The sequence below is a fragment of the Microtus pennsylvanicus genome, chromosome 14 (genome assembly GCF_037038515.1).
Source record: "Microtus pennsylvanicus isolate mMicPen1 chromosome 14, mMicPen1.hap1, whole genome shotgun sequence".
NCBI classification, from domain to species: Eukaryota; Metazoa; Chordata; class Mammalia; order Rodentia; family Cricetidae; genus Microtus; species Microtus pennsylvanicus.
In genome coordinates this window covers 2,220,603-2,245,811 of record NC_134592.1, presented here as the reverse complement: position 1 = coordinate 2,245,811, position 25,209 = coordinate 2,220,603, and the positions used below count along the sequence as shown (strand labels likewise).

At 45.3% G+C, this 25,209-nt stretch overlaps 1 protein-coding gene across 1 annotated transcript in view; it reads left to right on the top strand.

Moving 5' to 3' along the window:
- Positions 1–1,717: 1,717 nt before the first annotated feature.
- Rapgef5 (Rap guanine nucleotide exchange factor 5) overlaps positions 1,718–25,209 on the top strand; it is a 231,505-nt gene continuing 208,013 nt past the window's right edge. The window contains exon 1 of the mRNA XM_075948631.1: positions 1,718–2,161. Coding sequence (XP_075804746.1) covers positions 1,817–2,161 — 345 coding nt within the window. The 5' untranslated portion in view covers positions 1,718–1,816. The remainder of the gene's footprint in view (positions 2,162–25,209) is intronic.

The following is a 25,209-nucleotide window of genomic DNA, read 5'->3' as shown; positions in this document are numbered from 1 at the left end:
GGCCAGCAGTTCCACGTTATCCTCTGCTACAGAGGGTGCTCCAGGCCAGTCTGGGATTCATGAGACTCTGTCTCAGAACAAAACAAACAAACAAACAAACAAACCCAAATGCTAGAGGAACGAAAGCTGCATGAACACGTGTGAAGACTGAGAATGTCAGCTTGAACACAGAACATATGTGCTATCTTTTGTAGCAGAGGGAGTTCATATATAATTCAAATGTTAATTCTAGGGAATGATATAGCAGGAGCATCCACAGATCAGAGGGAATGTTAATTCGAAGTGTCCAGGAGGGCTTCTTTGAACCACGTGCCAACCCCCTTCAGTTGGCTTACATATCATGGGAAGTTTGAAGTAGGTGAGATCTGAGAACTCAGGTAAAAACTAAGTGCTCACTGGAGCTTAAGTATTTTAACACAATAATCAAGAGAGTTTGATGTGCTATATAGATGTGGACTTTTATTCTTGGATAAATCTATATCATAGACATTTGGAAACCATAACAGACTATAAAGTTCTTTACTGAGTCCTTCCCAGTAAACGTATATGGGTCAAGGTGACAAAATTTAAGCCCTCTGTGGTAAGTCACCTACACAAATTCCATTTTCCCTTCTTCATTATGCAATTATCCTCCTCTAGCAGGACAAATTCTCCATGTCCAATAGGCTCTATGTGACAACACCTAGGAGGTTTTTAAATCACAATTTCAAATCTCTGTGCTTGAGGAGCACTCACTCCCTTGCCCTTCTGGCTAGCACCTTCTCCACTCAGCCTCAAGGCACAGTCCAGACTTCCTTCCTTCCTGCTTTGGTTCCTGTTGCTCCTCTCAGGAGTTTTCCGAATTCACATTCACCTCGCAATTAGCGAGAGTATGGGCACTACCTGATTTTTCTCCAGGTATTTATCTATACCTGGCTGAAGTTCCCTTTCCTTAAGACAGAGATTACTGATCTCCCCCTTTCCCCACCTGGCCACATGTCCATGTACACTTGGCCAAGCATCCACTGCATGGGAGGCACAATAGTAACCCCGACTTCATATCCTTACTTGTTATTTTAAAAACTTCACACGTGAACAAGCTTTTTCAACTCTTGCCAGTCATAGACAAAAAGCAGGTCCCAGGGTCCTAGTGGTGAGGGGTAAAAGGGCTTGTTTGAAGATCCACTGCCCTTGGGGTTGAGCGCCTTCCTGGAATGGTTTTCCACTCAGCGCTCCACAGTTCCTATCTTCTGGAATCATATAAGCAGTGATTCACACCGCACTAAGCCTTTGCAGTTTACCAAGCACATTCATCACACGCAGAAGGCTTCCAGGTAGGTCAGGTTCCAACACGTTAACAGAGATTCACCTTCGGGCCACCAGACTTGCACTACTTTGCTAAACACCATCAAAACCAACAGGTTTTCTCCGCTCACCCTTTCACGAGGAGCGTGCCTAGGGAGACCACCAAGAGGGCAATGCTGTCCCAGGAAGCATTTTGCATAGTCTGGCATAAGGACTCCACTCTGGGGATAGGCTGTGCAAAAAGCGCGGGAGGGGGGAGGACCTCTTAACCTTTTGGATCTTAGTCCAGGGCAGTCCTGGCTGGGGGCAAAGGGACTTTTTAATCTCCGGAGGCTGGGGGCCGGGAGGAAGATTCTGGGAAAGACGCACCTGTGCAGGCGCTGTGCTCTAGGCGCTCGGGGGGCCTCTTCCGCAGGCGGTGGGAGTGTCCGGGCCGCCCAGAGGTGAGCGGCGGGGCGGGGCGGGGCGGGGAGCACCTGGGCGGGGCCGGGGCGGCGCGCGGGGCCGAGGCTCCGGGGCCGGGCGCGCGCCAATGGGCAGCGGCAGGCAGCGCGTCCCGCGCCCGAGCCGCAGTCGCGCCCTCTCGCTGCCTGGCGAAGGCGCGGAGGCGAGCGCGGGGGAGAGCAGCCACCGGCGCCGCTGCCGCCGTCAGGGCATCAGGATGGCCGTGGGCTCTGTCAAGATGCAGCCACCGTGCGAGAGCCCGGCGCTGGCCTCGGCGGCCCTGGCCGACGGCCCCCTGCGCCGCAGCCCAAGCGCCCGGGAGCCCGAGCGCGAGCCCCCCCCCGCGTCTCTGCGGCCGCGCCTGCGGGACCTGCCTGCGCTGCTGCGGAGCGGGCTCACGCTGCGGAGGAAGCGGAACGCCGCCGGGGCCCGGGTGAGTGGCCCGGGAGCGCACGTGGAGCCGTCGGCCGCCCTGCGGGGCCGCGACGCCGCGCTCTGGAAGTTGGGGAGATGGCGGGACTCCACTGGAGAGGCCCCGGAAGAGCGAGGTTAGGGGGCGCCCTTCGGAGCAGCGCCGGTCACCCTTCTCCCCAGATGCACCTGACCGAACCTAGTGGCCCCCGGGCATCACCGGAAGAAGGGTTGTTTGCTGCCTCTGAGGGGAAGCTGCAAGTGTCCCTTGACTGAGTCAATCAGCCCCGTCCATCAGCAAGTCTTAGGGCCCCCGCCGGTCCCGTTTGCAGGTGGCTGGTAACGTGCGTGCTTGTTTTGGAAGGCTCCTAGCAATGTCTGGGCTTTGGGACTACCCTGGCAGGCTCCACTGCCGAGGCGGAGACTTAGGAGTTGGAAGAGCTTGGGTGAGCTTCCAGCTCCTGGGTTCTGGCCCCGACAGCACTCAGTACTCCGCGACGCCCCCTGGAGTGGGAGAGTGTAGGACCCTCGGGAATCTCAAATGTCAACTTCCTGATGGTGTGTGCAGATAGGACTTCCTGGTGAGGGAGCATTCCTTGTGTTCTAAATACATCTCACGACCTGAGCGGGTCAGGCATGCTTTCTCTGCTAAAAGGAGGGACTGCTTGTCATCCTTAGAGATCCTGCAGCCACTCAGGATGAACGAATAGGTCTTCAAGACACCAATAGACTCTCAGACTTTCCTACCTAGGTACTGCCTACTCATTAAAAAAATCTTGACCATTATGTAGCATTCACTGAGAAGTTGGAACAATGTAGATGCTTTTGACTAGAAGTCTTAGCTGTCCGCGTTGAAAGGAGATCATAGTTAGAGACTCGCGGCTTCTGTGACATTGGTTTGTTCCAGAAACTTGAGTGTTGTGGAAAAGGTGTGCGTTGTTGCGGCTTTCTGTGGATGTGGATGGGAAAGGATCCGAAATGACACAGGTCTGCTTCTCCAGGCTGCAGTCTCCCTTCCTAGGCATTTTCTTAAAGGGTTGTTCTTAGGATTCCTTCATGCAATAAGAAAATTTTTAAAAGTTTCAGAGTTGCCACACAGTAATCTTGATTATGTGGCATATAGGATGTTTGTAAAGAAAGCCAGGAAGTATGGCCTCAAGATATGGTGGCTAAATAAACACAAGATCCAGAGTTAAAGACATTGCAGGAATCGAGGGGAAAGTAGGTCAAAATGTGTTCCTATTATCCTTGACAGTTGCTTTTGCATGACACAGAATACTGAAGCCACTAGGGCAGCTGGGTAATCTGTGACAGGAATTGCCCAGGTTTCTGCATAAATCTGACTGCAGTGTTCTACGCCCAACTCCAGTTTCTTGCTTCCTGGGATGATGATGTGTGCCTCGTTACTTTGTGCAACTGATCTTTGTTTTCCAGGCTACTCAGCATGCCAGCCCTTATTATTTCATTATATGAACTTTAACGACTCTAATTTGATTATGGCACATTGTATTAGTTCTTTGCAAGCTTAAATGAATGTCTCTCTATAATTGGGAGAAGATTGTCAAGTTTTTCAGTGTTGCAAACTCACACTTTCCAACAATTTTACCCTTCTCCTGCTCTGGAGGAGACTGCTTTTAGTATCTTTCAGTTGCTGTGAAATACCACGACCAAAAGCAGCTCTGGTGAGAGCTGGTGAGCTCTCTGGTGAGCTCTTGTAGCTTCCCACCCATCAACAGGGAGGAACTCAGCAGGAACTGAAGCAGAGCCCATGGAGGAGTGTTGCCTATTGGCTTGCACCATGGCTTGTTCAGCCTGCCCAGTGGTATCACTGCTAAGAGTGGTCAGGGTCCTCCCACATCAATCACTAAATCAAGACAATGCCCTACAGACTGGCCTTCAGGCTATCTGATGGGGACATGTTCTCAATTGGAAGTCCTCTTCCCAGCTGGACAGCTACTGTTGTGATTTTTGGAGCCATCACCAAAGGGAACGGAAGGAGTTTGAAAGAAGGAAAAACCAAGTGAAATCATGTGTTTCTGTGTGAGGCGGCTGAAGCCACTGTAAGAAAATGTCCCAGACTGGGTGACTTCAAGAGACGTTGATTTTTCTCACAGTTTTGAAAGCTGGCAAAACCAAGCTCAGTGTTCACGCTGATTTTGTTTCTGCACAGGGTTTGCCTTGCAGGGGGCTATTTTCTTCTACCTGTTCCTGGGGCCTTTCTTTAGCAGGGTGAAAGAAAGGCTGATATATTATTTGGCCACTAAAGGGAGGACCCTGATAAAAGGTCACTAATCTTATCATGAGGGCCCTACCCTCATAACCAAACATGATCTAAATACTGCCAGTTTCCATTGCATTTTCCCCAATTTCCATCACAACATGAAAATTGTATGGAAGACATAATAGGCTATAGTAGGGGGTTGAGAGGAAGAGACAAACAGTAAAATATACCCACGCTGGTTGGCAGGTGGTGGGCATCTGAGCTTAACTGAGTGGCCCCCTTGGTTAGGACACTGATGTTAATAATGTAAAGACATCATGGCGCACAGTCTTTAGAGAACCGTGAGGCTATTCCTCCAGATTGGAGCTGAATGATCTCAGTTAATAAAGGTTCACCGGGAACAAAGCAGCTCTAAGCATTGCATAGTGGGTAAAGAGTTCGAATCATGCTAAGATCTGATTTAGTAGTATGTGTTGTCCATGCTGCCTTAGACGTCCACAAATGTGGGCACTCCAACACCATCTCAGCTCTCTGTGAACTGTGCTGCTCTGCCCAGGTAGACTGCAGACTATCTCCGGGACAGATTAACCTGTCATTCGGTTAATACAGCACCACGCCTTGGTTCCTCGGTTCAGTCATTTCTAATAGTATTGGATTCACTGTGCATTGATGAAGGAGACTTTGCATGTCTTTTGGACCAAGTAGAGCAAAAGCTCAGCTTCGCTTTTAGGGAAATCTATTGTCATCTTTTAAATATCAGTGGCAACACGTGGTGCTCTGGAGTCCCACACACTATCTCATCAAGCTTTTAAATGGAGATGTGTAATAAACCCCAAAGTGCCAGCAGTTAGTAACAGTTTTTACCAATCTTGTTTCATTTGTTTGTTCCTTCTGTGCATGAATGCGGTGTGTGTGTGTGTGTGTGTGTGTGTAGGGAGGTAAAATTTAAAGCAAACTTCTAAATTATCTTACAGAAGTTGCATCTTGCATCTCCGATAAGAACATTAAAGCCACCATCACCCTCCTCTGAGCCAGCATGATGGCTTGTGCTTGTGACCAGAACACTCATGAGTCAGGACAGTTGCAAACTTTGGTTATAGAGTGAGCTCTGTACTTACGTAGGAGCACAAAGAGTGTTCCTTCTTAAAACAAAATAAGGCAAACCAACAAGCAAAAACTCACAATTTAACGTTAACATTTCTTAGTATAACTGCTATGTTCACATTCTCCAGAAGATGCTTTCTTGTTATGGGTAGAATCAGGAATTAAATGGTACCACAAATTTATGTTTGTTTTTAGGCTTTTAAATCTATTTATTTTATAAAAGTCCCCGCCTTCTATCTTATTTTTCTTAATGGTATTGATTTGCAAGACAAATTGGATCCCTAGTTTCTGGGTTGATTCTCTGGGTGCCAGGTAACTTATTCTTCCATCCCTGTAACCTGGCAGTTCCATATGGAGGCTTGATTACACTGAAAAGCAAGTACCCATTTTGGGTAGTGCTGTCATTCAGGAGTGTCATGTTACTTCACGATGCCATAGTGTCAGGATGTCTTTCTGAGAAGTGAGGTTGACTAGTGGGGTCGATGGTGGTAAGCTCACCTTTTTCCTACCATTCACCTAATGATTTCAGCCTCTTGTATGGAAGAAGCCATCTTCATTTGGGAATGCAATCATATGGACAATCCCAACCCACCCTTTCTCTTGCATTTATTAATTGGAACACTGTCCATAAAGAGCTTTCTGTCATGAATTATTTGGGTTTTCTGACATTCAGGCTACATAAGAAAGAAGAGGAAATCCCATTTTTCCATTTTTATCATTTTTCATAGTAATAATTTAATGTCCTAAAACCCTCCAAAAATAACCAGAGTTGTTCTTTTCTTAGGTATCATTAAGAATTAATGCATTTATTTTAGTCTGTTGTGGCAAATCCTCTTTTTTGCAGTATGTCCTTGTCTCCTGCATGCTTTGCACATGGTTCTGGCCTATCAAGTCCATTTTCTTTTTCACACATGTAGCTAACCATCTGTCCAAGGAACTTTTAAAAAATTAGTATTAAGAATGGTTCATTCTTCTATGTTTTGTTTCTTTTATTATCTGGTCATAGCCTTCCCCCTTAATTTTTAAAATTCTTTGAAAATATTTTTAATCAGGCTATTTCCAAGATTGATGTAGAACAGGTATTGATAGTCACTCCGTCTTTATGCTCTGTCAGATGCTGGAAGTTACATGGTTTGGTCTTTGCTATTTGAATATTTTCTACTAGGTTCTGAGATGGTTTTCATTGTCTTAAGTGTGTTATTTACAGTAGGCAGCTATTGAGTTGTTCACAGTGGACAGCAATGTCCTCAAGTGATGTGCAACCTTTGACTTTGACAATGGAGTCTTCCCCACAGTCCTCTAGTGATGCCTTTGACTTTGACAATGGAGTCTTCCCACGGTCCTCTAGTGATGCCTTTGACTTTGACAATGGAGTCTTCCCCACGGTCCTCTAGTGATGCCTTTGACTTTGACAATGGAGTCTTCCCCACGGTCCTCTAGTGATGCCTTTGACTTTGACAATGGAGTCTTTCCCAAGGTCCTCTAGTAATGCTCAGCCTTTGACTTTCACATCAGGTGGGTGATGTCCCCTCCTCCTGTGACCCCGTCTCTTTACTACACTTCACTAGGTGGTGGCCATGTGGCAGATGCAGAGTAGAAGAACAGAAACTTGGAAGGACTGTTGATGTCTAGCTCTTTAAATTGAGGTATCAGGTCAGCCTGGAACGTACCGTGTTTCTCAGCCTAGCCTTGGACATGGAACATATTCCTTACTTCAGTCTCCCAAATACTGAGACTGTAGAAACTAAATGATTAGTTCCACTGGGCTGAGATATAACTTTATCTATCTATCTATCTATCTATCTATCTATCTATCTATCTATCTACTATCTATTTATCGATACACACACACACACACACACACACACACACACACACACACTTGAAGAGAAACAAGTGACCCTTCCCTTCTGTCCAAACTGGAGCTTGGGCATGATGCAATGTCCTCCTCTGCCAGAAACTTATCTTTGCTAATTGAGAAATCCACACTGCTCCACCTTACCCCACTTAATATCTGTTTTAAATATGTGCTTTATAAGCTAAGCATATAATTTGTTTTCTGTATTTATATCAAAATTCATTGGCCGATGCATCACGTACATTTTGGCAGAAACTTCATTCAGTTCTTTCAACAGCTCTGTAAGTTAGACATGGCTATGTACATTCTGTAGATGTGGAAACTTAAACACAGACATGACTTGCCGAAGATCTCAAACTGTGTCAGTGGGAAGAGGGAGGGAGTTTAAATCAAGGCAGGGCCAGTTTCCAGAGGACAGTCCTTGCTTTGAGTTGTTGGTCTAGCTCTAGAGTACAGAGAGGGCAAAGGCTCTGTTTATCGTGGGTTACTGTAGCTTATGGGACTTGCTGATAGCACCTTGCTACTCTGAAAATGCCTAATAAATTGGTGCAAAGCCAGACTAACTTTTCTTTCATTTTATCACAAACAGGCTGTCACTGACCTAGGGGGTATGGACCAGCGGGATTGGGGAGAAGTATTATGGGTATGGGCAAATGGTAACTAATACTTGCCAACTTAAAAATAGCAGTCAGAATGTCCTAAACAAAACAATCACCGGGCACACCTTGAGAATCTGCTCGTGGTAGTTTATAAGAAAACCAAACCATTAATGGGTGCGTGTGCACTGCAGGCAATGTGAGTCAGAGCAGATAAGAACATGTAATAAGCTTATTTGAGAATCATGACATCCTTGCATCTACTTGTTGACAAACTGCCAACTTGAACCCAGTATTTTAATTACCATGGCTTCAGATGAAGTACAGCTGGTCCCCATCATCTAAGGGATTCTGGTTCTAGAACTTCATGTAGTTACATCTCTTATATAAAATGGAACAGTACTTGCATATAACCTACAGTGTAACTTCAAGTCATCTAGGTTGTTTATTCTATCTCGTACAATGCTAATGCTACATCAATAGTTCTTTTGTTGTATTGTTTAGGAACTCTTGACAAGGAGTAAAAAAGTCCTCTCATATCCCAAATATATTTGATTTATAGTTGGTGAATTTGCAGATGACAGCCCCATGGAAACAAAGGACCAATTTTAAAATTCTGTAGTAACAGCTGAGCAGAGTAGTTCACGCCTATAATCCTATGCTTGGGCCACTGAGCTAGGAAGACCACAGAGGCTTGCTCGGGCCACAGAGTTCCAGGTTAGCTTGAACTGCAGTGAGACCCTGTCTCAGAAACATTAAAAACAAAACCACCACAACCACAATAAAATCCTCTATAGTTGTCGCTCCCAAAAATGAAAGGAAACTGTAGATTCATTTATCTTATTTTAATTTAATCAAGTTTTATCAAAACAATGCAATCCAAGTTAATACTTCATTTACTTTCTTCCTGTCTTTCTTATTCCCCAACCTATACAGTAGACTTTGGTTGTAAAAAGAGAAGGGTATTTGAGGTCCCAATTACTAATATGTTTGAATATTTGCTCCCCATTTGGGAAGGAATGGTTGTGACCTGTTGGAAGAGGCTTATTACAAGGGTTGGGTTTTGAGGTTTCAAAGACTTTGGCCATTCCCTGTGTGTTCTCTCTGGCTTATGCCTATGTATCTAGATGTGAGCTCTCAGTTGTTCCTGCCACCGTGGACTCTGTCCCTCTGGATCTGTAAGCCCAATTAAATGCTTTCTTCATAAGTTGCCTTGGTCACGTTGTTTTATCACAGCAACAGAAAATAACGGAGACAGTGTGATGGTTTCACCATCCTGTCTTCTTGGAGGAGCTATGTCCTGAAATGCTGCAGCCTCCAGCTCCTCCTTGGTAAGAAGACATCACAGTTCAAGATTCCTGGAGTACAGGATACAATGTAGGTGAAACACTAGGATTCCTGGAGTGCAGATACAATGTAGATGAAACACTAGAAACACTGGAGTTGAGATTTTTTTGTTTGTTCGTGTTTGTTTGTTTGTTTTTTGAGACAGGGTTTCTCTGTAGCTTTACTGTCTGTTCTGGAACTAGCTTTTATAGACCTGGCTGGCCTCAAACTCACAGAGATCCACCTGCCACTGTCTTCCATGTGCTGGAATTAAAGGTGTGCACCACCACTGCCCGGCTGAGTTAAGAATTTTTTCCTTTCCCTGGAAAGGATGGATGCTTATTTTGAGAAAATTAGCTCTTATAAATATATTTATGGAACGTAGGCACAAAAATTTGTACTTTTGCATGCAATGTCAAATCGCATGCTTTAAAAACTGATAGTCTAACGTAAAGTGACTATTTTAGGTGACGTCTGAGTGTTGGTGGCATGACAAAATCTCACACTTGCTGTGTCTCTTGTTGGCAGTAATTGCTAACTCATGTAGCTAAAAATAGATGGGAAGACAGGAATTAAGTCACCAGTGAAGGTTTGGAGTAGTTGTGATTTAAAAATATATTTTAAATTCCATACTGAAGAACAGCCCTTATTATGAATACTGGTAATGCCATGATGGCATGAGATCTGGAAGCTTTTTGTAAGAAGTTTTACAATTTTATCTAAATAATTAAAGTTGACAACTTGACTTTTCATGTGTGTATATAATGAGTCATTCATAAATGGATATACAAAGGCAAAGCCCACAGGGACTGCTGTGGCTAGCAAGCTCAGTAGTCACTTGAAGGGAGGAGGCATGTTCAAGTATTAGAAAATCATGGGCTTTCCTGTGATTACCCAGGTAGGAGCAGCCAAGGCTGAATGGACCCCGTGAATGATTCCAGGGTTGCCTTTCTCCATCGTCACAAAACTTGGAAAGGGGAACATGAGGCATATTAGATGGTGACTGCGTGAAACATTTCAAATTTTAGTGCAAGTTGTTAGTCATTATCATTGTCTTTGGAGGTGACCACCAGGGCTGGGAACAGCCTGGGCACTAGAAGCTGAAGGTCTGGAGAGCCATGTTTCAGAAGCTGTTGTGTTCTTAGCTTTGTGCCGCATTATCCAAGTTGACAACTTGGCTTGTCTCTTTTGGCCTGTATGAAAAACTTGGAGAGAAACTGAAATTCTTGTAACCCAGAATTTATGTTAGTCATTGCAAGCTTGAGACTTACACATACCTGTAGTCCCCATCTGCTGGGTGGTGGGAGCTGGGGATGAATTGTTTGAAATCAGGAACAGGAGCTGGAGGCAATCTAGCCTTATATCTCTTCGAAAATAAAAGTCAGAGGGAAGAAAATACAGATTATCAGAAGTATGGACGTAAAGTCACCACACCATTTAAAATTAAAATAGATGATGATATATGAACATGGTTCATGCTTTCTTTTTAATATGGTGTGATTATCTACTGGAAGCCTTTTGGGGGGAAGAAGGATCCTAAGGACTTGAAAATCAAAAGAGCTGTGCTGGGGGACAAGGTGGGGTTGGAAGTTCAAGATCATCCTCTCTACTTGGAGAGCCGGGCTGTGTGGGCTGCAGTTGCAGACCTAGCTTGCATTTCATTTCAAAGCCTTGGTCAGTCACATCCTGACTAGAGAGTCTTGAACTTTTAGACCACAGCACATGGTCTTATAATTGCTCACCCACTGTCTTCCCTTTCTCTAAACATTTGACGTACACCCTTCGATTGTGAACAAACATTTAAAAAAATATTCCCATTTATTAAAATATTTTATCAGTTTGTTGATTGGAAATTATTCACCTCTGTAGCAAAAGTTTCAGGGAGCCCTTGTAGGCACTAGCGATGATGACCACGGTACTGTTATTCCACAGCTCCTCCTCTGCTGTCTCACACAGAGCGGTGTCTGATGTAACTTAAGCCAAACTTGTCACTTTTGCCCTCACAGGCTCCCGTGGGCCTCAAGTCTAGTAATAGCATCCTAGGATAAAATGTCTTACTGTACACAGAGACTTTAAACTAAATTGTCTAAGATCACGCAGATAGTAGAAGAGACAAAATTTACACATAGCTCCCTGGGAAGCAGGCAGCCTACAGGCTTTCTGTACACTCTTTCTAAATAATGCATTTCTTAGTTAATCTCTATCACTTTTTAATTTTAACACTGCAGCTTGTCATTAATATGACCATTTCAAGGAGCACTGTTGCTTCCAGTCATTACTAAAGTTTCACCATGGTATAAAATCATATAATAAAGAGCTATAAAACATGGAAAATGCATCATTTGTAAAAATATCAATATAGTCACTGTGTTAAGATGGTGCATGAAATGAAAATCTATATTTGTACAAGAATGAAATATTTATGTTAAGACTCCACCGACAATTCTTTTTAAAAAACAATTTATTTTTATTTTCTGTTTATTAGTGTTTTTGCCTATATGTGTATCTGTGTGAGGGTATCGAGTACCCTAGAACTGGAATAACAGGCATTTATCAGCTGCCCTGTGAGTGCTGAGAATTTAACTTAGGTCCTTTGGAAGAGCGGCCAGTGCCTCTAACTGCTGGGCCATCTTTCTGGCTTCGCCATTAACAATTCTTAAGGGCATTGAATACTGATATTGCATAGGTAATGATTTACACTTCAAAGAGGAATACATTGAATTTTTTCTAAGAATTAAAAATAGCTTCATATTAGAGGTAAAACTATAAACTTCTAGTGCGGGGAATTAGAAATGTGTATGTCTATGTATGCGTGTGGCTATAAACCTAAATTATGGTTGGCTTCCTCATAGTTCTTTTGAGAATGTAAGTATAATTTACAAGTTAGTCTCTCCCATCCAAGATTCTTAAAAGTGATTCATTAATATAAAAATGACAGGAGATTTAGACTTGCCCTCGTGTCCATCCCTGTAATTTGTGTGGTTAAGTTTGAAGGTCTTTCCTGAAGTGACTTCCTGTGTTTATCTGTTCTGTTCATGGGATGCTGGCTTCTTACTTGTAACATGTTTTTATTGTTCTCTGTCTACATTGTCTGTAGGGGAAAACAATTCAGAATCACCAGACCTTACGTAAAAAGTTGGAAGGTTCCGAGAGGAGGCTTTTAGCGTTCTAGCAGTTTGCTTCCTGTGCTCTTTCTAACTGGTTTAGCAGCTTCAACTCCAGCCCCATTGGTGGTTTTGCTGTTGAGTTGAACATGACCTTGTCAAATCATTTACCTGAAGCTGCTATGAGGTGTAATGCAAATACTTGTGGTTGCCCAACAGCTATGGCTTCAATGCCAATTGTAAATTTGTTTTACTCTCTTGTTGCCTTGGACGGAAGTGCATGGCTTATCGTGCCTGCCCCAGATGTTATCACTAATGGTCAAACACTGACAGTCTGCTCTTCATAGCCTGCTATGGACTTATGTATAGGTATGGGGTTATGCACAAAAATTTAAGCATTGAAGAAGATGGAACTTTTTAGAAACTCAGAAAGTTCGTCTGTCAAAAAACAGCTTGGCAGGGAACTTTCAAGACCTGGCAGATATCTGAAGATAGCCCTGCTTGGAGGAGTGCATGGGATAAGGTGAAGAGGAAGAACCCAAAACACTGAATAGACACCTAAAGGAAGACTGTGGAACCTTGGGTATGACAATAACACAAGCATCTAGGACTGCCCAGGATAGGAACACCTGGAGAACTGCATAAATGGGCAGCCCATGCAGGCTTACGCATTGCTGGATATAAATGGGCAGCCCATGCAGGCTTACGCATTGCTGGATATAAATGGGCAGCCCATGCAGGCTTACACATTGCTGGATATAAATGGGCAGCCCATGCAGGCTTACGCATTGCTGGACATAAATGGGCAGCCCATGCAGGCTTACGCATTGCTGGACATAAATGGGCAGCCCATGCAGGCTTATGCATTGCTGGATATAAATGGGCAGCCCATGCAGGCTTACGCATTGCTGGACATAAATGGGCAGCCCATGCAGGCTTATGCATTGCTGGACATAAATGGGCAGCCCATGCAGGCTTACGCATTGCTGGACATAAATGGGCAGCCCATGCAGGCTTATGCATTGCTGGACATAAATGATGACGCTAATAGCAGGGAACATATTTCTGTGAGTTTGTCACTTATTGGTCATGTGGCCTAGATTAGGTCAGAAAACCTCAATTTCTGTTTTTAGAGGCATATTTATGTTCTATAGGGCAATTAATGATAGGGAGGAATTTATTTCTATATTTTGCTCTTTTTTTTCTGACTGAAGTTGAAATAGTCGCCTTTCTACTGCAAAGCTCATTGGACACATCTTAGCAAATGGAATGGGAGGTGTCTAATCTTCACCTCATGTCTTGTGTAGGAAGGGAAGATAAAACACCATCAGAGGGAACGACTGGAAATGAAAGTCACTGTCCTACTTAGAGTCTGTATTGTGATGAAAGACCATGACTAAAGGCAGCCTGGGGAGGGAAGCTCTCAGGAAGTCAAGACAGAAACCCATTCAGGGTAGGAACCTGGAGGCAGGAACTGTAGTGAAGCCATGAGGGATTGCTGCTTGTTTGCTTGCTCCTCGTGGCTTGCTCAGCCTGTTTTTTGTTTGTCTGTACAGCCTAGGACCGCCTGCCCAGGGTTGGCACTGCCCACAGTGCTGGAACCTCTCACATCAATTGTTAATCAAGAAAATATACTATAGATTTGTCTGCAGGCCCACCTTATGGAGGTACTTTCTCCATTGGTATTTCCTCTTCCCAGACACATCTAGGTTTGTGTCAAAAACCAGCCAGCACAGTCAACTCTTTGTTAACTTGATATGTGAATACACCAGTTATTAGCCTATAACCTTTCATTTCTTATTCATACTCAAGCTCTCATATCAATACCACAATATAAATATAGCATAACTTTTAAAGTTTATCGTATAAAACTTGCAGTGGTTAAAAGTCCAAAGTCTATTTCAATACTTCTTTAAAAGTTCAAAGTCTTTCTAAAATATCTAAAATCTCTTAACTGTAGTTTCCTATAAAATTAAAAATAAATACTTTTTTATTCCAAGAGGGAATAACCAGGGCATCATCATAATTGAATCAAAGCAAACCCAAAATCTCAACAGTATAAAGTTCAGTGTCAGATTTCTGGGACCCATTCCTGGTCCTCTGGGCTTCAGAGGGCTTTGGCAGCTGCACCTCTGGTTGTGTTGTCCACAGACTTAGTCTATAACTTGGGCCAGTCCACCACAGCTATTGCTGCCTATGGTGGTCATCCCATGATGACCCCAAAAGCTGGGTCTCTGCTGCAACTGATCTGCACGCTCGTCTCTAGAGCTCTTTTCAGGGATGCTCACCCTGTTACATGGCACAAAACCTGAACTTCTCTCCATGACCCCTTTAATCCTGGGGTTAGTTACGGTTTCAGTTGCCTTGATAAATACCATGACCAAAAGCAACTTGATGAGGAAAGGATTTTTTTCCATCTTACATTTCCGGGTAGCAGTTTATCACTGAGGAAAGTCGGCAGAGGCCAGAACTGAAGCAGAAGCCACGGAGGATGCTGCTTACATGCTTGTTCCTCATGGATTGCTCAACTTGCTTTTTAAAAAAAAATATTTAAAAGTTTTTTTTTCATTTTACATACCAACTGCAGTTTTCCCCTCCTATTCCTTTTCTTCCCTCCCAACCCTCATCCACTCCTCAAAAAGGGTAAGACCTCCCATGGGGAGTCAACAAAGTCTATCCGCCTGCTTTCTTAATCAACCAAGGACCACCTGCCCAGAGATGGCATCACTCACAATGGACTAACAGTTACTGATTAAGACAATACCCCTACAGACTTGCCTACAAGCCAGTCTAGGGAGGCATTTTCTCAATTAAGAGTCCCTCTTCCTAGATAGATCTGGTTTTGTACAAGCTGACAAAATCCTAGCAGCACAGCAATGAGCCAGTAAAAATGAAGGAACACATCTCTAAATCTGTTTCTAGAAGAGTGATTTTTGGCCACATAGGGCACTCTAGGAGAGATATTAGAAGAAGACATGGTGGCAGTCCTTTTCTTTGTCCAGTTGGGTCCTATGGTGGCTTCTTCCTCATTTTCTTTGGTGTGTTTGTCTGTGAGGGAGATGGCACATGCTCACATATGTGAGCTGATATGTATGCCTGTGTGTCAGTGGAGACCAGAGAGGGCGGCAGGCACTCTCTGTATTACTCTCTACTGTATTCCTTGAGATGCAGCCTGTGACTGAACCAGGAGCTCGGCTGGTGGCTGGCCGCAAGCTCCGCTGGTCTTCCCTCTTGCCTCTACTTTCTACAACTCTGAGGTATAGGGAGCCTTGGCCATGCCTGTCCTTTACCTGCTGCTGGGGATTTGAACTCAGGTCTGTAAGCTTGCACAGCAGCCTCTTACGGAGAAGACACAGCTTGCTTTTTCTCAGCTTCCATCAGCATCCATGTCTCCTTTCCTTTGACATGCCGCATTTCAGGCAGCATCAGCTGAAGCTTTGATATTTCCCTCTGTTCTCAGCACAGCACCCATTCATGAGAAGACTCCTAAACATATGCCAGGCCACTTACTGTCTTGGCCTTCCTACCTTCGTCTCCGGGTGCCATTGGCCTTGCCTTGCTATCTTAAATGACCTAGACAGCAGCCAGAACAGTCGTTAGTGTTTGATGCTCACTGTGCTGCTGCTGTGTGTGTGCTCTCTGTTTAGAGTGCTTCCGCCATCAGCATTCCTTCTGAAGACACAGCCATTCTGAGCTGCTCTTTGTGGCAGCCCTGGATCTGCGAGCAGAGCTTGTTCCCAGTCGATGCATGTGAGCTGCTGTTTCTGTGGTTGCTTCAGCACCATCGCTACCCCAAATTACAGGGTCGAGGGATTCTGTGGTCACCGGCTGCCTTTGAGAACCTGAAAGGGATCTTAGTGGTTATAGTGGTGAAAATTTTGCAAGAAAGCTGAGGTTTGATTCCACAGCTGGTAGACGGGGGGCCCTAGAATGTGTGTTTTGGCAAGTACCAGGTGATTTGGTGCTGCTCACAGCGTCTGCCCTGGCCATGGCTGTGTGAGCCACTCTGCTCCATCGGGCCTTCCTGCCGTGATGGCAGAAGGCTCTGAAGCCTTGAGCTAGGATGGCTCGTTCCTCTGTTGTGTTGCTTAGGTATTTTGTCACAGGGACACCAATAAGATTAACACAGTTGGCCTAGCTTCAAAAATCTGGCACTCTTCACCAGGACGCAGTGAGGCCAGGAGCCTACCAGCTTTCTGTTTGCAGCTCCAAGTCTGCATCAGCATGACTGCTGAATAAATTGGTTCCTCCATTGTACCTGCCCCTTCTCCCCTGAGGAAACAGGAGCAGTGACAGAGAACAGACAGCCCTGGGATCCTGGAGGTCACAGTGGCTGTGATGGCTTCTTTCTGCTCTTCTGTCTCATCTGCCCTCTGTGAACTCTCACCAGGTCTGTTTTGCCTCTGACTTCCCTCCAGGTCCTTTCAGTGAGAGAGGAGTCAGGTCTCTCTCCTCCCTAATTCTCCTTCCCATAGTGACATGGTGACTGACCATCTGTGGCAGCAGCATGGATGGGGCTGTCCCCACTTAAATACTGAGCTCACTTCAGTATCTGGGAGAGCCATGTCTCCCTGGGCCCTTCATCCGGGTCCTCGTGGGCTCGACTGTGTTCTGGTGAATCTCTGAACCTAGCTCACATATAAGATGGGCTTCATTCTGACAGGAGTTTCAGCTCCTTTCTGGGTCCCAGCTGCTGGGAATGTGACAGTGGGGAGGTGTAGCCAGGGAATGAAGAAGCTCATGGACACAGAGCGCACTGGCCATGAGAGGAGGGGCAGGTTTGGAGGGAGTATGAGGAAAAGCCTGTTCTTTAAAATTAGGCACACAAGGCCTAATGAAGGATTGAGAGAGGCCACTGTGCTGGAATGTGGCCCACTTGCCACCCTGTGTCCCTCTCGTGTGTGATGGCACATGGCGGATACTTGGGGCGGGAGGCACGAGACACTGATGAGGGATGTCCGGGTCTGTCAGCCTCTTCTGCTCCCGTCTCCTTCCCAGGCGCCTCGGCACTGTCTGCCCTGTACAGGAGCTCTGATACTTTCACGTGGGTCTTTGATCTTGCTGAATTTTGTCTCTGTGTATTGAACATGTTCTGAAATGCCTGCCAAAACTACATTCACACGGTAACAAGCAGTTGAATAGAATAATTACACCTTTGGTTCCTAGGCCCATGGGTTCCAGGGATGGGTGTGTAGATGAGATGAAAAATATTTTTCGGGGTTCTGGCTTTCTGCCAAATCATCTTTTTCACCAGCCTCACCACAAGACAGGACCACAATTACCAATTCTGTGTGTTTATCAGTTCTTTTGTGTTAAAATTTCATGTCAGATTGAAACTAATTCCCAGCTTTTATAAATAATATTGAAAAAGAAAAAGCTGGATACCAACATCTGTAGACCTTGTCCTAGTAACTGGTACATTCAAAGTCATTCTCAAATTTTCTATTGCTATAATTTGTTGTTTTTATTTAAGACAAGGTTTTATACTGTGTAGCCCAGTCCATTTCTTCTCAGCCTCTAGTGCTAGGATTGTATTATAGGTATGTATTAGGCCTTTGTTGCTACAGTTTTGATTTTTTTTTCTTGAGCAAAAGGTCTTAGCTAGCCAAGGTTGGCCTTGAACTCAGTAGGTAGCTGAGGCTGGCTTTGAACCCTGGTAGTTCTATCTTCTAAGTGCCTGGATTACAGGCAGGTTCCCCGTACCTGGATTATTGCTACGATTTCTAAAACAAAAGTTCTGTATGGACACTACCAACGCTGCAATATTTTTCTATCTTTTGATGAATTTCTGTGTATTTATTTGTAAAAACTGTGGATGTGTGAGGGCGTCTACTTCGTCCAGTCAAGGCAGATCCTACTAGATCACGTCACATGGTTCAGTGTGTCCAGCTTGGAACCTATGATCCCTATTGTTTGCCTGTTTTCCTTCTTCCCTGGCATCTCCCCAGTAGAACTTGGTTTCTGGCTGCTCAAAGAACACAAGCTGTTGTAGCACTGAAGGGGATGGAGGCCCTGCAGGTAAAGTCTTCCCAGAAGTGGTGCTGTCTCGTAGAGAAGGGGCTCCATGCAAATGCTGGTGTGGAGGAGCCTGCTCAGTGTGGTTGAGGTCTTTGGGTGAGTGGAGGGGCTAGTCCCTTTCCAGTTTCATAGTCTTGGATAAAGATGGCTTTTGCTTGTTTCCACCTCTAACTTGGAGTGAGAATTCCTCCCATGGCCCAGTTAGGAAAGCGGTCCTTTCTGTGGAGATCCTTGTTAGCTTTCTGGCCTTGTACCACTCTCCTTGCAATGCCCCGAGGAATCTGCAGTTAGCTTTACCATGGAGTTAGAAGACTCATCCCCTTGCTCACTTCCCTTGGCTGAGCTGCCCCAGTCCAGCCATGGTTCCTTTGCAAAGCTACCCTAGTCCAGCCATGGTTCCTTTGCAAAGCTACCCCAGTCCAGCCATGGTTCCTGGGCTGAGCTGCCCCAGTCCAGCCATGGTTCCTGGGCAGAGCTGCTCCAGTCCAGCCATGGTTCCTGGGCTGAGCTGCCCCAGTCCAGCCATGGTTCCTGGGCAGAGCTGCTCCAGTTCAGTTGTGGTTCCTTGGCTGAGCTGCCCCAGTCCAGCCATGGTTCCTTTGCAAAGCTACCCCATTCTAGCCATAGTTCCTGGGCTGAGCTACGCCAGTCCAGCCATGGTTCCTGGGCAGAGCTGCCCCAGTCCAGCCATGGTTCCTTTGCAAAGCTACCCCATTCTAGCCATAGTTCCTGGGCTGAGCTACCCCATTCTAGCCATAGTTCCTGGGCTGAGCTGCCCCAGTCCAGCCATGGTTCCTGGGCAGAGCTGCCCCAGTCCAGCCATAATTCCTGGGCTGAGCTGCCCCAGTCCAGCCATGGTTCCTGGGCTGAGCTGCCCCAGTCCAGTTGTGGTTCTTGGGCTGAGCTACCCTAGTCTAGCCATGGTTCCTGGGATGAGCTACCCCAGTCCAGCCATGGTTCCTTAGATGAGCTACCCCAGTCCAGCCATGGTTCCTTGGATGAGCTACCCCAGTCCAGCCATGGTTCCTTGGATGAGCTACCCCAGTCCAGCCATGGTTCCTTAGATGAGCTACCCCAGTCTAGCCATGGTTCCCGGGCTTTGTCATTCTTGTCTCCCTGCCTTGCTCCCTCTAGCTGATTTCTGAAGACTTCAGTGAGGGCTATTGTCCTAGCTCCTCTTCTGAATCAGCTTCCTGCTGTCTCCTCTCATTGTTTTCTTTCTTGGTGCTTCCATTTCTTTACCCTTGCAGGGAATGTCAGTTCTCCTGGCCCTGCTGAGGGCTGTCTTTCATCTGAGTGAGGATGCTGGATGCTCTTTTCAGGAATTGGACTAATTGACACCCTTGCATGTTCAGATTATCAGGAAAGCGCCCACTCAACCCACAGTCTCTCTTTAAATATTCTTAGGCCACTGTGCCCTTAAGCTGAAACATCCCGAAGATGGACTGTTAGGTGACTTGATGGACAAGTGTTTCTGGTATACACTAGGGGATGGAGAGTTTTCAGATATCTTGACTGCTCATTCATGTTGTTTTTAAGTCTTCTTGTTTTATAGAGACTTTTCTCCTAGATACTGGATACACACAAGAAAAGGTTGCTAATGAGAAGTAAAGTTGTAAAATTCAAAACCAGTTTTGCTTCTTAATGACTGTAATAAACAAAGAAGTTTCTCTCTGTGCCAAAGCAATTTGCCTTGGGAATAAAAGCCAAACATAAGACAAAATAAAGGGGATTAATTTTGTTCATTGTTTCTTTCACTCCAGGTTGGGTACCCTATGATCTGGCACCTGTCCTTATTCTACTGCCAACCAATGCAGCCGCTTTCTTTGGCCTCTTCCAGTATCTTTTCTTTTTAAGATTCACGTTTGGCTCCTGCATTTTACTGTGTGCTTCAGGTTTTGCTGCATTGAGGAAACCTCACGAACTGAAACAGTAAAATTTTCTTCTTGCTTCAACAGAACACTGCATGTGGGTTCTCTTGAGAGTAGCAGTCTTCTGTGTCACCCTCGGCTTCTATCCTAAGACATTTCCATGCCAGTGTCTTCCACAGAGACTTAAACATGTGTGGAAGAACAGAGAAGGGCAGATGCCGTTTACAACCTCTATCCAAAGTAACTTTGGTTCACATTTCATTGGCCAAGCACGTTCACGGTGTCACTCGTTCAGGACACCGAGAATGATATCTTCTCAGGGAATATGAAGCAGAAGAAAAGCAAAAATGTTAGTACCATCTATCATGTTTGGAGCTGAGAATACAGAAATGAGTAAAGTGTGGATTCAGTCTTCAGGGGTTCAAAGCCCAGTGAGGGAGAGAAGTGTTGAAACTCAATGTTGAAAACGGTGCACATTACATAATAGATTGTACTAATTCCAGTGAGAAGACAGAGTACCTTGAGGGCTCTGATCCCACCTCTCGGTATCCAATGACTGCAGCAGAATTTTCATGTGGAGGAGAAAGGAGAGGAGGGCTGGCCTGTGTCACTCTGGTGAAGGTGTGGCGTGGCTTGTCTATGCACATGTAATGCCTAAAATAATAACTTGTGATCAACTGTAAGAAACAGGCTTACTTGCTCTTGGGGACCTCAAGAAATAGAAGCAGCCTGTCAGCTGTAGAAGCGATCTGCTGGGACATGAAATGTAGCACACTATTGTTTTGATGAAGTCTTGCTAAAAATACTTGACTGAGCAATTATGCTGCTGACAGTTCTTTGATCTCAAAAATTAGAGTTGCTGTTACAGAATGAAAGAGAACAAAGCCCCTTGTAAAATAGCGATCAGAGTTAGTTATTAGGCAGCACAGGCTGCAGGCACAACTCTCTGGCCTGCCCAGAGTCTGACTTACTTTCCAGTGGGTATGGAGGTGAGGTGAGTGCGTGCTAACTTCTTGGAGAATGCCTTTATAAACAAAGGAGAGTGCCCAACACAGCTATATTCTTGTCCTCTTGCCCCTCACGCTGGTCATGTTCCCACCCCAGGGCCTTTGCTCTGTGACTTTTAGTCCCGAACTTTCTTTATTCCTCAGCTATGAGTCACCCAAAAGCCATTTTTCCAGGGGGCTTCTTGGCCATGCTCTTTAAGATTGTCCTCTACCCCCTACCGTATCTGAGGCCTATAGCACCTTCAAGCATAAGTAGGGAAAGTTGGCTCACTCCTTTCATTTCCCTTAGTCCTCCTCTGCAGTTAGTGTAGCTTATTCCTCGTCCCCACACTAAAACCGCTGTTCATAAGCTGTAGCTTCTGTAATCGAGTACACTTAGTTTGATAGAAAGGCTTGTAATGTGCTCCTTGCTGTGTCTCACATGAGTGCCTGGGAACCTTTTCATGCACTGCATGTCCACATAGCCCAGCACGTATAACATTGCCGTCACTGACAGTTAATAGAAGCACCTGACTAGAAAGCCCTGTCTGACTGGTGTGCTTAGTGGAGACGGGAGAGGTGAAGGCCGGGCAGCCACTTGTGCTCAGTCCTGGTTATAGAAATGTCCTGTTCTAATGGGAGTGAGAGGCCAAAGTTCTGTAAAAAATGGTTCTGGTAGCCTCTGTCAATTCCTCTCGAAAGGAACGTAATTCAAAAATATTCCAAAGACTCCAGGAAGACTGTTTATGTGAGAAATTTTCTTGGTTGTTGAAGTTTCTTCTGTAATAGAAAGACAAGCATTTCTTAGGGTGACTTTTAAATGACAATTGCTAAGTTTCAGAGGGTTTTTTCCTACTCAAATGATTAAGTAGCCAACCTGTAGCTGTTTACTTACCTGCTTTGTGACTCCAGGCAGATGGAAATAGAGCTCCCTGCCTTGTCCCTACTCCACACCTGTCCAGTGCCAGGCTTCACTTCTCAAGCCAGCCTCGAAGGACAAGTCCAGTGGAAGCGCCAAAATGGGAGGCAGGGCTTGGGAAGAGAGGCAGCCAGCTGCCGAGAGAAGGACTGCTGTTCAGTAGGGAACGTCATCCACCCTGACTTCCCACATCTTAGATTTCTGTGTGCTGACCACAGGAAATATGGCATGCAGATCTTCGTAGCTGCTTTTCGCTAGTGCCTCCGATGGAACAGTGAGCTTGGAGGCTGACCCCGCTCCCCTCTCTTCTTGAAGAGACAAGAACAATCGACTCACTATTTTAGTACCAACACATGTGTCCCCACCGATCCTTCCTCTCCTGTTTGTCAGGTGACTAGTCTGCTCCCTGGCCTGGTAAAGTGGAGGCTCTTTTGTGTGTGCACTCCTTTTATGATTGGGTCTGGGGTAAGGCAGCTACTGAAAATCCTGGCAGAATGCTGGGCTGCAGGTCAGCTAGCAGAGTGGTTGGAAGACTGGCACCAGACTTCGAAGGGGGCAGGAACCAAGTCGTTCTCTAGGGGCAGACAGATGCCCAGCACAAGCACTGGAGCCAACCAGCCAAAGCTTCTGTGGTACTCACTGCCTGAATGACAACTGCACTGTGCTTCCGAAGACAGCCATGAGTAACAAATGAGCAGTGATCAATGAAGAACAAGTTTAGTAAGTACACATCGATGAGTGAGCTTGTGTGTATACAGTTGGCCTCTGGTTTAGGATGGCTCAACTTATATGGTCATGTGAAAATAAAACCACATTCAGCAGAATCCAAGTTCGCATTCTGAATATGGATCTCTTCCTGGGCTAGCCATGCAGCACTGAAACTCTGACTGCTGGATGCCAGGGTCCCAGCACCCTGTTGTTGATGCAGTCAGTGGGGAAGTCTGCTCATACTTCTCAGTGTGCTGTGTAACTAAGCTAGGATGACCAGAAGGTTAGGTGCATTGAATGTAGCTAGCCTTAGGCTATTTTCACTGGGGATGGAACCCCGTGGCCAGGTGAGAAGCTCCTGCAAGTATGGATATTGCCAGTGCTGCAGAATTCATGCCAAATGGTCCCTAGCTGCAGGTGCACCCTCCTTGCCCCCACTCCTGCCCTGCCTGTCTGCCTTTCTGGTAATGGCTCATTGGATCTTTGTCCAAGTCCTTCACGGTCTCTAGAGTCAGGCTCTTGTTTTCATCTACTACTGTATTAGTTTTCTATTGCTGTCATACTATTACAACCAAAAGCAGTTTGGGGAGGAAAAGTCTCATTTTGCTTCTAGATTGTAACATGTCATTGAAGGAAGCCAGGGCAGGTGCTCAAGGTAGGAGCGTGGAGGCAGCAACTGAAACAGAGGCCAGGGAGGAGTGGTACTTCCTGACTTGCTTTTCTTGGCTTGCTCAGCTGCCCTTTTTGTACAGTTCAGGACCACCTGCCCAGAGATAGTGTTGCCAACAGTGGGTTGTGCTTTTCCATATCAATCAACCATCAAGAAAACGCCCTACAGACTTGCCCACAGACAGTCTGATGGAGTCAGTTCCTCGTGCCCTTACAGTTCCTTCCTTTTCCAGATGACTTTAGTTTGTGTCAAATTCATAGAACGTCACCAGTAAAACTACCTTATGGATAGTGTAGTCAACACTTTCGGCAGTTTTCCTGTTATGTTTTTATAATCATTAATGAAATCGCCTTTTTTTTTCTATCATCTGTAAGTTTGTAAAATGAGAAACAGCCATAATGGAAACTCATAAATCAATCATCCTACTCTGAGAAGGCATCTGGAAACGTCTGCCGTGTGAACTGTAGCATTAATGCTTAGACTTGGCATCGCTTATCTTTTTGTTCACATCATTTTGTTGTTGTGCAGTGTTGGGAATTGAACCCTTGGCTTTGCACATGCTGGTTAGGTGCTCTACCACCGATCTTCATCCCAGCCCTTTCTCCATTCTCCTGATGAGCCAGTGTTGACTTTTGTGTAAGTCTGTTAGAAATGCTGGGTGCTCTGGGAAATCCAGAATATAATCTATTTATGGAGGCACTTTACTTAGAAACTGTGGTGAGTCTACACCTGTGCATTGACTATGTTGTCTTGGGTCCTAAGGTTGATTGGTTAACTGCTCTCTTTTTCCCCCTCTTCCTCCTTGTCTTCCTCTCCTTTCCTCTTTTCTGCCCTCCTTGTCCCCTCCTTCTCCCCCTTCTTTCCAGACATAGTGGCACATATAATATCTAGGCAATGATGAGCAGCCTGGTTTTAGCTCTAAGTTACTTAAAATATTTCTGTTGAGTATCTTAAACATTCCAAATAGCTTTAAAAAGTGGAATCTTTTTTTCATTGACAGTTTAATACAAGAACTGTAGAATTATTGTAATGAAATGCTAACATTTAATATGAGTGTTTATTTAAATCACAGAATGTAGTTGGATCGGTTTGGTTTCCCGGCAGACATGACATCATTCATTTCAGATACACTGTTAATGAATGATCGGTAATTGTATAAAATACATTCTTTACTGACAGCTGCAGCATCTTGCAATGTTCCTCTGATGTGGGATTCCCCTCTGTATGCTGTGAGTACCATTAATGAATAAAGAAATTGGCTTGGCCTATAGCAAGGTAGAACTTAGTTAGGCGGGGAAAACTAAACTGAATGCTGGGAGAAGGAAGGGGGAGTCTGAGAGAAGAAGCCATGTAGTCCTGCCGGAGACAGACACCAGAGCTTTAGCTCGTAAGCCACAGCCACATGCTGATACACAGATTAATGGAGATGGGTTAAATTAATATGTAAGAGTTAGCCAATAAGAAGCTAGAGCTAATGGGCCAAGCAATGATTTAATTAATACAGTTTCTGTGTGGTTATTTTGATTCTGGGTGGCTGGGACCAACAAGAGGCCTCCTTACTGCATCCCTCTTCTTGGGCCTAGACTAGCATGAGGAAGCCAGTGCCAGGGTGGCTACAGTTCTGTGGCATCACCTGCTAGCCGATAGGGCTGTGGCTGCATAGTTGTCATCCAGCGGGACTCTAGTGAG